Genomic DNA, 12,369 nt, shown 5'->3' with positions numbered 1-12,369 from the left:
CCGTGCACAGTTACGTTAAATGAAGAAGTCCAGATCAGACGAGAATTGCAAAAACTAAAGTATATTAAATTACATATCGCAAAAATAAACCAACGTTTTGGTCCACAAGGTCCCTGACCAACAACCCCTCTCCTGTCCCTTAACCCACTAACACGCCACTCCCATCATGCACTCTCCTGTCCCTTACCACATAAACACCCCACTCCCATCTCATGCCCCATACCCCATCAACACTCCCCTCCCATAACCACCTCTCGTACCCCTTACCCCATCAACACCTCCCTCCCACTACCTCCTCTCTTGCCTCTTATGCTAACACCCCTCCCATCACCCCTCTTCTGCCCTTTACCCCAACAAACCCCCCTTCCCATAACACCCTCCCCGGTCTCTTACCTCATCAACTCCCCCCCCCCATCTCCCCACTCTTGCCTGTTACCCCAACACTCCCTCCCATCACCCTTTATCTTGCTCCTTACCCAATCGACACCCTTATCCTGCCCCCTACCGCATCAACGGCCCCTCCCATCAACCCCCTCTTGCCCATTTCCTCATCAACACCCCCCTCCCATCACTCCCTCTCCTGCTCCTTACCCCCTTAACACCCCCCATGAATCACCCCCTCCTCAATCTCCCAGCCCTTCTCCCGCTTTCAAATCCTTCTCTCTGCCCCACCACTACTAAGCCCCCACCCCTTCATCCTCCTATCTCCCTACCTCTCTACCTCCCCTGACCCATCTCTTCTTCCCCCTCTCCCCCCCTCTCCATCCTGTGTCCCCCTCTCCCCCCCACCTCTCCCCCTCCCCCTGTCCCGGCTCGGATCTCCCCCAGCCTCACACAGCTCAGAGCCTGTAATTACTTGGCCATGCGGGGAGGGAGAGGGCTGCCCCAGCCGGTGCAGAGGCTCTTCCTGCCGCAGCTGCAGCACAGGGATGTCTGCCTCTCTCCGCCGCCCCCTGGGGCTTCTCCCCCTGCTCCTGCTGCTCTGCCTGCACCCCGGATCTACCTCCCGCATTAAGGTAACACCGATCCCACCCACCTACCGAGCACCGGCTGCTGCAGCGTCTGCGAGACTTAACCCCTTCTGGCAGCCAACGAGTTAAAAGGGAAGCCAATAGAATGGGAGATATGAGTGTACATTCTATTTAAATGAGCACATGCAGTTATATGCATTGATAACTGATTGCATTGAGTAATCATTAAGGTGATACATGTTATTGAGTAGATATAGATGCATATATAATGCATGTTATACAGGGTATATAGGAATGAATGCACATTAGGCTTTAAATAGGGAGTGATAGACTCAGGATTGTATTGGACGTGTGTGTGTGTGTGTGTGTGTGTGTGTGTGTGTGTGTGTGTGTGTGTGTTTTATTGAGAATATATAGTTGTGCATGCATAGTACAATTCTATTTACAGTATGTAGCCATGTGTCTGTGCATAGTTTTGTGTGTCTATAATTATGAGTGTCTGTTTGTATAGTACATTCTCTTGTTCTATATATATAGCTGTCTTTGCATAGTTACTATATTGCATAGTGTATACTTTATTGCAGTTATTTCTATGCATACTGCTATATATTTAGCCCCTTATGATGTGCAAAGATTGTGTGTGTGTGTGTGTGTGTGTGTGTGTATGTATATAATTACATTTGATTGTACTACTGCATACTACATAACTACATGCATGCTTAGCATGTGCATGTTAAGTGTACGATGTATGCATGCATACTCTATGATGAATATCACTGTGTCCCATACATAGTGTGTGCGTGTGTGTATGCTTATAGTTTGTAGTTGTGTGTGTGTATGTGCTTGTCTAGTAATGTATGTGTACATGTGTATACTGTCACTTTTGTGTATAGTTTGTGTGTGTGTTTGTTGGGATTGCAGTATAGATATAGTAAAGTGTGTTTGTCTCTGTACTGTAAGAACGTACTTGCATGAGGACCAATAAGACATTGATATCATTTCTAATTGATATTAGGTAACTTAAAGTTCTTTAATCAGTCAGTACAAATGGAGATTTGCCCAGATGCTGTTGAACGTCAGCTCTTAAAACCACATAAATCTTTCTTTAGATGTGTTTAATTATGTGCATATGTACATACTGTACCTATGTATAATCTATGTGTGTTTTGTTCTGTGTTGGAATGCAAGATCTGCATCTCTATGACCCTCTTTTGTTAGTAATTTCTATTCTTTTGTCCTGCTTTTAATAATAATGTATCCTTAGATGACAGTACTAATGAGCCTGGCTGTACATACTGTGACTCCTTGAAAAGTATTCCGCTTAAGTTCAGCAAAGGCAAATAGTTACTTGCCCAAGGGCACAAGGTGTTGGCATTCTGCACTATTGCATAGCACAAGATTTGCTCAGATCTCCCGAAACCAAAACCCCAGCAGAATTCACAAGTAATGTGCAGCATCATGTAAGAATTTGCACATTCAGTGATTTGTGAATCGGAAGACCTCACGTTACCCGTAGCGCTGAAATCACGTGGCTTCACGGTGGCCCACTGCAGCAAGCTACCGCTCTTGTCTAAAGTGATGCACGCTCACGTTAACCCTATTCGCTGCCAGAAAGGCCTGGGACGTATTTGTATACAACTCATTCCAGCCTCAGTCAAAGAAGGGGTTAACAAAAGCCACGTGCAGAGTTTGGGGGAAAATACCCAGATTCCGAGAAATAATTTCAAAAAAACAAAAAACAGATTTCCAACAAGAGTTCCCCACCTTATGTTTTCATGTCAACCTTCTACTACAACAAGCCCTCTCCATTTCCCTCATCCCCGCCATCTATCACTTCACACCCTCTTCCTAATCCTTTCCTTCTGTTGTTACCCCTCCAGCAGCGAAGAGGTTGATCATCCAACTCTGTTGGCGTCCCTTTTAAGTCCGAGATCAAACGCTTCAGCTGGAGGAGAAGTTTACAGCTTCTAACACCAGCAGGCCTGGGGGTAGTGAAATGAGGGGGTGGAGTGGATGGGTTCCCTTCAGGGAGGATCTCTTCCTACCTCTCCCCCAAGATGAATCTTTAATATTTTAGTTTCTTTCTTTCCGGGCCTTCTTCTGTTTTTCCCTCTCACCCACTTCCCTAATTGGGCTTTAAATTCCTAGCATGTCTTTTGGATTTCCCTGCTCCTCCTACTTCTATAATGAAAGGATTCCAGGAGACGGGGGAATAAAAAACATTTTTTTGTTTGTTTTGCTATTATAATTAGATTTTTTTTAATCATTAAAGCAGACAATTTCTAATGCTCAGTCAAAGAAAAAACAGTGTTTTGCAATTTGTTTGACTTGTATGTAAAGTCCCCATCTTTTGAAAGGTACAGCAGCCTTATACCAGCTCAGACTTGTCACTTTAAGGCCTCATTCATGGTGCCTGCTCACTTGCTTGCTCAAGAGAGAGCTGCACGATGAGTCCCATTGAAACAATGGGAATGTCTATGGTATGCGCCAGCATGCACGTGAGCGCTGGTCGGAGAGCTGCTTGCCGAGACAAATAATTTAGCATTTGACACGCGACCGCCGGGTCATGTGAGCGGTTCGCCCAATGAGGGCAACAATCCAGGAACCGCCTCTGCTACAAGCAAGCGCTCTGTCATGCGCCCGCGAGCATACAGCAAGGACGGGGCCTAATTGACTCCAAAATGATGGAGAAAAATGGTGACTTTGTCTATGAATCACAAAAGGTCCATTAAGTCACTTGACGTGGCATTAACCAAACTTGATGTCACGTTAAGACTAGCGGTGTACCTTCAAAGCACAATAACATCACTATAACCCATGTTTTCTCCCCTAAAATGCATAGCGTTATATATGACGAATATGCAAATGAAGTGTTATTATGACATCGCATATCCACAAAAGTCCTTTGTTAATAAGTGACTTGATGTTACGTTGTTTAAGCCATACCTTGGTGTTGCTCCTGTCCAGACATGGAAATAGGGATTGTGCAGTGTCCGTTTGGCTGTAACGCAACATTTAGTTATATTTTAAATAACATAGCAGTCAGAATGACTGAGCCACCTGAGCGGAAGCCGGGATATCCCTAATACCGGGCCTGTTGGTGGCCCGTGAGGACTGGAGTTGGCCACCCCTGACCTATGCTAACGAGATGTAGTTTAGACATCGTTTTTGCATATAGTTATCTTTGAGGAGAGCACGGTTACTCAGGGAACTTAACATCCGTTCCTGTTTTAGCTTATTGTCACATTGCAAGCACATATAATGGAGCCGGCGCCACAGATAGGGGAAGAGCCGGGACAATTGACCTGGGCCTTGCTGTCGATGGGTCTAACTGGCTGACCCAAAAATGTGTTTCTACTCCCGGTTGGCCATCCGGGTCTCTTCGTCTGCCAGACTCACCCTAGCACGCTCTGCAGAAATGGCACTCCTGCTCAACAATCTCCCACCACCCCCTCACACTATACAGGTCTCCCCCACACTTTCTGCTCAACTGGTTGGCCATTTTGCCCCAAAGTAACTGGTCCCCCCCTCCCTTGAACAACCCAGGCCCAGGTCAAGACTGTAATCCTGGGCTCATGGAAAGCTGCCTCCAGGCCTGAATGGAGCTTTATGAATTTACCCCTTAGATTAAAGGCTCTTATGGACTCCTATACCCAATGTTTACCATGATGCTGTAAGACCTCTCTCTATTATTCTTCTATGTCTTGTATGCTATTTTAAATGAGTTGAAGGCCCTGGTAGAGAATATTAACCCTTTTGCTGCCAGGGCGCCAAAAACACCTTGCGCGCTGCGGAATATGTTGGCGCTTGACAAATACACAATGATAATAATAATAATAGAAACAAGCTGTCAATTGGCTTGATATTCAAGTGGCTGGTTAATCCCATCTGCAACACTGCTACACTGCTACACTGCTACACTGCTACACTGTTATACTGCTACACTGCTACACTGCTACAAAAGGGGGTGTTAAAAAAACCGCCCAGACTTATCTTAGAAAACAATTTACCAGATATAGAACCCACCCGCTCTTCCAAACCTATAGGCGGAGACAGGGGTGCACTAGGGTCGTAGTAAATAGACAGCAGAACAAAGAGTTTAGGTAATGTCACCGAAGAAGGAACAGTACCTAAGTACCCATATAGGTGCACGTGCATTTGATCCAATAATATAATGTTGTCAGAATTAACAGGACTAGTTCAGGGACAGGCCAATTGCAAACCGATAAAGAACAAACAAGTTGCCCCCTAATTCATTAACCAGGACAGTTGATTAATTCAAATACTTTATTATAGTAAATAATTAAAATAAATGGGGTTAGATAGACGCGTAACTAAAACACTGGACAAATAACAAATAAAACATATACATAGATGGTTATCAGAAGTGATGCCTGTAGGCTATCAATATAGAAAACAAGTCTGATTGAAAGGGATTTTTTTTTAAATATTTTTGCCCACTTTGCCCAGTTGGTGAATAACTTCTATAGTTTCCTACAACTGATATTTTCTTCCACAATGAAGAAACAAGTTTATTCCCATTAGGCTGATTGCTCGTGGAAGTTAGAAGTAACAGGGATATTTGACTGAAGTGGGGATTCTGCTTCGTAGATGAGCAAATAAGATGTATTTTATTCCGTGACATTTAAAACAGCTCAATTTTTACCCCATGATATAGATTTGGTGCCACAGGCGCCGCCAAATCATTGCCTTGGATACTGCTTTACATTGTGTAGCAGGGAACATGGGATAGGCATACACATCATAGCTATTATTGCAATATTGTTACTAATATTTTACAGGGCAGGTAGTATACACAGTTACATAGTTACATGGTAACTAGCTGTCCACACAATGGACATGCTCACTAAGGCCTGCTTTGTAACCTTGTACTGCCCAGATACTGGGTCTTTGGTTTCATGTTGTGTTGCATTGTGTTGTTTGCTGACGCTCTCTGGTCTTGTCAGGACAGCAGTGAGGTGTGGGATGAAGATGTGACTGAATGGTGGGGTGAGTGGAGCTCCTGGTCCACATGCTCCCGGACCTGTGGAGGAGGAGTGATGTCCCGAGAGAGACACTGCCTACGCCAGAGGTAAGCCACATCAGGATACCTTGTAGCACTGCCCACACTACACTTGTGAGTGATAGGCAGGTGTAGATACAAGTGTAGTGTGAGCAGTGCTACATTTCTCTGACTCTGGCCATAAAATGAACGATCCGAGGGTTGCCATACTCAAAGGTAATCTTAAAACACCGAAAGAGAGACGGTTGCATGAATACAAATTTATGCAACTGTTCGGGACACTTAGCAGTGGCCTGAACAGAGATCAAAATTTTGAGTCATTACTGACACAAGTGAACTCTCTTCCCATGAGCGCAAAAGGCCATGTCTGTACATACTGTGCTATATGTATGCACACACAGCTGTCTCTCACACATACTAATACTCCTTGTTTTTCCATCCCTATACACCTATAGGGACCACATAGTATCTACACACACTTTTAGTTATGCTACAATCTCTCACATTTCCACACCTACCCACACCATTTATATTAACTCCCACTCCACACACACCTTTTGTAAAGCACTGTATACACTGTGGGCTCTCCATTCATTTATATTCACACAGATACACACACACACACACACACTTACATCACTAACTTTCGGGAACCATTTAACACCTCTAGCCATAAATCACATCCACACACGGGGGAGGGACAAGCACAGATAACATTCCAATAGACACTGTTTTTAAGTATACTCCTTGCTTGCTTCATTCATTGTAACATCGCCGGAAGAAGAGATCAGTGTATCTCGAAAGCTCGCACAAATAAAAGCATTTCGTTAGCCACACAACGGTATCATCTATTTATATACATATATAATCAGAAACAGAGCATGAACAAACCAAAATAAAAAATAAGGGTAAAGGAAGGGTGTATACTGTCCAAAAAGAAACAGAAAAGGGAAAAAAGGGACAGACACTCCTATATGCAAAAAAGTGAAATGTATTGACTCAACGTTTTGGTCCCGACTGGGATCTTGAGAAGATGTCTATGACATGTGAATGTGCTCACAAGTAATATTTTTTATGCTATATGCGCTATACGGTGGAGGGTTTTTAGTCACTTTTTTACTCACCATAACCTTAATTGTGTGTGTGTGTGTGTGTGTGTGTGTGTGTGTGTGTGTGTGTGTGTGTGTGTGTGTGTGTGTGTGTGTGTGTGTGTGTGTGTGTGTGTGTGTATCATTCATAATATAGAGGACTTTTGTGTATGTTTCTTTATAAAACATATATTGTTGCTCTGAACGTATATTTCGTATACCCAGAAGTAGTTCAAAAGAGTCTTCTCTCTTTGTGCATATCGCAATGTCTGTCTCTTAATAATGCATCCTACAGTACTATGCATCTTTTAGCACAGTGTAGTGGAGTTTCTCGCCATATGTAATCCTGCTTGGTATTAATCTGAATCAATGCTTTACCGCCCCAATACTGCAGGCTCCTGGCAGTTCAGGGAGCAGACAGCACTGTCTGTGGGGGACAGTCCAAACAATACCAACTGTGTCAGAAACAGGTAAGGAGGGATCCCCAGTTATTTGTGTATTTCACATATGTACCCCATACAGCCCTCACATATATCCCCGCATATAACTCTGCAATAACCTTCACTTCACCCTGTAACAACCAATACATTACTATAACCCTGATTAACTATATAACACAATACAAATAACAGATATCTCTGCACAATTTAACACACAACCTATTTATTACCCTGTATAAGCAACATATAGCCACGTTGAATTCAATTTAACCCAACTGTGTATATCCGTATATTATTATGTGTGCTATACCTATCTGTATATATTCCTTTCTAACCCACATATAACTCTGTATAACTATCACATAACCATATGTACTTCATTCCTGTCTAGGCAGTTATTTATAAGGTGCCAAATATCCCCAGTGCAATACAATAGGGAAGAATTATTAAATAACAATATCATATGCAACAATATTACATGAACCCAATAGACCTGTATAACCCACCTTGTCCAGTTTATAGAAACCATGCGTAACCAAAATACACCGCTCTGCATAAGCCATATAGCCCTGCGTAACACTGAATAACCCATATATGAACTTATCCTATGCATCTGTTACTCATAAATAACTCTGTAAAACTGATACATAACCCTGTAATTACTCACACATAGGCCTGTAATTACCCTCACATAAACCATGTAATTACCCATTACCCGTCTAAGTCATATATAACTTTATAGCTACACTCAACTGTGTCTAACTCATATACAACCATGTATATAGCCTGAAGGACCAGCTTAGTGGTAAGAACTGTCTTTGAAGTGGGCGGACCTTTATGTCACTGTAGCTTCGACCCCAGATAATGGATTGTAAAAACAGGGGCTCATTGGGGCTACAAAAATAATAATCTGTGAATGTATATCTTTATGTATACAGTATAGCGCTATTCATGTACATAGCGCTTTGCAGCAGTAATATACGTGACATATTAACGTAACACATAATGGGAATAAGCACTTCAGACATAATAGTAATAGAAAAAGGAGTCCCTGACCCAAAGAGCTTACAATCTAAGTGTACAGCATACATTGTTAGTGCTATACAAGAAATAGGAAATACATTCAAAAAACACAACACACCTCCTCCTCACTTTTAAAGCTTTACACTCTTCTGCTCCTCCTAACTTTTCAGCCCTAATTTCTCCCTACGCACCATCCCAACTCTTGCGTTCTGCTCAAGAATGTCTTCTCTCTACCCCCTTTTGTATCTAAAGCTCTCTCCCGCCTTAAACCTCTCTCACTCACAGCCCCACACCTCTGGAATGTCCTTCCCCTCAATATCCGACAAGCACCCTCTCTCTATCCACCTTTAGGACCTTCCTTAAAACATACCTCTTTAATTAAGCATTTGGGTAGCTCCGTGGCTAATACCACCTGCTTCCAGGCTAAGACCACCTGCTTCCAGAGATACTTGCCTCCAAAGGGGGTATCTCTCTGCAGTTTAAAGCTCCCACATCACATGGGCCAAAGGGAAACCGCACCGGGTGACATCACGGCTTCCTATTGGCCTGTAGGAGCTTTGAATATCCGCCATAATGTCAACCCTGGAGTGGCTAGTAGCACCTACTATGGAGGTTAGTATCTCCAGAAGCAGGAGGTCCACGGAGCTGAAATCACTGGGGTTCAACTCCGGAGACTCCCTGCTTCAATCCTGCATTCATAAGAGAAAAAATACATGTCAAAAATCCGACATTGATTGCCGCTTCAAAGTAACTCTGGACAAATATTTGAAGCATTAAAGAAAACATCAAGACTGATCCGTGTAGGGGTTGATGACTCTGCTTTCTTTTGACGACCCCCAGGGTTTCAACTGAGGGGGAGAAGAAAGGGCCAAGTGGAAAGGTGGTTTGACCTGAACACACTTTTCCTGTCTGCACATAAAACACTTGTGATTTTTGGACAAATCACTTTATCTTTAAAATGGCAACCCGAGCTGGTTTACACAGGATTGAAGCAGGGGTTTTTCCCGGAGCTGAACCCCATGAATTTTAGCTCCAGGGTTCCCCTGCTTCATGAGATTCTTACCTTCGTAGGGGGTGCCAGTAGCTGCTCCGCTCGACTACCAGAGTTCCCATTATCATGGTGTTTCAAAGCTCCTGTAGCCTGCGAGCCAATAGGAAGCCGTGACATCTTCAAGTTCAGGCTTCCTATTGGCCGGCGTGATGCGGGAGCTTTAAACTTTAAAACCCAGCTAGCTGAGCCAGAGCGGCTACTGCCACCCTATACGTTGGTAAGTATCTCCGGCAGGGGGTCACCGGAGCTGAAATTAATGGGGTTCAGTTCCGGAGACCCCTGCTTCAATCATGTGTAAAACACAAAGAAAAGCGCTTGTATTGCTCCTTTATCTAACCATTTAGTCTATAGGGAGAAGGAGATTGACTGCAGGTTACCAGTCATCAACTTCATTTACTTGTACACTGTAACTGCTTGATACCCCACTTCTCCCAATATTAATTAAATAGGGGCATATGAGTCTTGTCCTGGACATAAATTTAAAACAATAGATCATTCTCAAGGTTTCTTGAGTCCTAAAATAGCCTAATAATAGTACTTGAAAAACTGGGTCACACAAAAATGACGAATGCTGGGAAGAGGAATCCCTTTATTGACTCCTAATTGAGAGGACAATATAACCAGACACAAAATAGTTATGGTGACTAAAAAAGTGACAAAAACCCTCCAGCGGAGTGTACAGCAAATGAAAATATCACTTATGTAGAGGGGAAAGCGGCATCATTTAGGTCTGTTCTTCATGCTGCTTAAAAGTTCATATTTTATCATTTTACTTTATTTTAAACTTGTGTATTAAAAGTGAATTTTTATATTCTCATCACTAATCCTACATTAAAACCGAGTGCAACATACAGAGACTTTCCCTTCTGGTGACTATCTCTCATACTTATCCTGTTTATGCACCGTTTATATATTTCACTCCCATGTACCTGCTGAGCAAGGAGCTTTTTGCTATTTAGCTTAGGGATTTAAGCAAGTCTTGTAAGCCTACATTTAGCCAATCAGAATGTCACTTTACACGACATTGGTCATTTTTCTATGACAATAGGGCACTATTGCACTGAAACTTTCATTGACTCCAATGGGAGTTTCTGTGTGATAATGACTCGATTGGCACTATCGTAGTTTAATGAATAACCTAAAAAGGTTATAGTGATGGTTTATAGACTGATATATGGCCAGTTTCGGGTTATCCGTTTCCATTCTTAGCTTATGAGCAACACTTTGTTTTGTTAATTATTTATACAACACTTTAACATAAATGCTTATATTAAACATAAAATCCAAAGTAACAATTGATAATATATAATCTATTGGCATTAAATATTACATAGTAACCTGCACATACGTATATGTATGATAAAACCCCATATAGCCCACCCCTGACTTCATTGCTGAAATCCCCCCTGCTCAAAGGTTCTTTGTTTACATAACTGCGGAGTTCCCCCCGCAGCTGAACCCCGAAGCTGAGCCCCGAAGCTGAACCCCGAAGCTGTGCCAGTGTTTGTTGCCCCTTTTGGGAAATCAATATGCCTGCCATCCGCACATCACTCCCACAGACCAATAGACAGCTGCCATGTCATCGGAGCATGACATAGCTGCTTCCTATTGGATGACTCGGGCAGCCATCTTTGATTTTACTTTATTTTACCGCCACATAAAAAGGTCAATATCTCGGTAATCGTGGGGTCCCTTAAACTAAGAATAACGCAGTTCAGCTCTGAAGGACCATGCAAACCTAACAAATCTTAGAAATGGGGGGAATGCTACTTGTAACACTCACACATCACCATGCACTAACCTGCACATACCCTCCCGCCTGACCTGCATATAACCCTGTAATAGGGCATGCATAACTGATAATAGCTCACACATAACCCACACCCACATATAATGCCAATTTTTTCTAATAACAAGACCTGAACATGTGTTTCACTAAAACTCTGCTATCTCTGGATTTAGCTTTGCCCAGCTGGCTCCGCGAGCTTCAAACAGTATCAGTGTTCTGCGTTTAACGCGAAGGCTTTTGGGAAGCTGTATCACCGCTGGGTGCCGCTCTACCCAGGTCAGTAACTGCGGAATTTTACCAACACAACCATTTCTCCAGAGTGACATAAATACATTAGAGATTGTGCAGAGAAGGGCTACTAAAATGGTGCATGGTCTACAGCAGGGGAGCGCAATCTTTTTCTCCTGCGCCCCACTGCTGGCTGTCCCCCTCTCTGCGCCCCCCCCCCGCCACCTTGGTTCTGGGGCGTCATGATGTCACGTTGCCATAGCAAAGCGACGTCACATGACCCCGCGGCGTCATTTGATGCCGCGTTGCCATGGTGATGCGTTTCCAGACGCCATCTGAACCAAGGTAAGTGAGGTTTACAGAGGCCTTTGCCGCTTCCCCTGCACTTAATTTAAGTGCCTTCGAGAAGCGCGAGGGGCCTCTGTAAACCCCGCGTCCCCCGCAGATAATCTCGTGTGTACCCAGTTTGCGCACCGCTGGTCTACATCAGGGGTGGACAACTCCAGTCCTCAAGGGCTACCAACAGGTCAGGTCTGCAGGATATCCCTGCTTCAGCACAGTCTGAGCCACCTGTGCTGAAGCAGGGATAACCTGAACACCTGACCTGTTGGTGGCCCTTGAAGACTGGAGTTGGCCACCCCTGGTTTACATCATAAAACACATCAGGAAAGACTCAAGGGCCTCAACGTGTACAGCTTAGAGGGGAGAAAGGAGAGGGGGGATATGATTAAACCGTGCAAAGGGGGTTTCAACACG

General features: G+C 43.6%; 1 protein-coding gene across 1 annotated transcript in view; it reads left to right on the top strand.

Annotated features, from left to right (window-relative positions):
• Positions 1 to 829: 829 nt before the first annotated feature.
• The window catches only part of LOC142503798 (ADAMTS-like protein 2), a 36,270-nt gene continuing 24,730 nt past the window's right edge, over positions 830 to 12,369 (top strand). The window contains 4 exon segments of the mRNA XM_075616512.1: positions 830 to 1,016; positions 5,939 to 6,063; positions 7,477 to 7,552; positions 11,559 to 11,661. Of these exon segments, the coding sequence (XP_075472627.1) occupies positions 930 to 1,016; positions 5,939 to 6,063; positions 7,477 to 7,552; positions 11,559 to 11,661 (391 nt within the window). The 5' untranslated portion in view covers positions 830 to 929.

Source organism: Ascaphus truei, chromosome 10 (assembly GCF_040206685.1).
Source record: "Ascaphus truei isolate aAscTru1 chromosome 10, aAscTru1.hap1, whole genome shotgun sequence".
NCBI classification, from domain to species: Eukaryota; Metazoa; Chordata; class Amphibia; order Anura; family Ascaphidae; genus Ascaphus; species Ascaphus truei.
The sequence above is the reverse complement of the archived record's forward strand: the minus strand, read 5'-3'. Positions and strand labels throughout refer to the sequence as shown.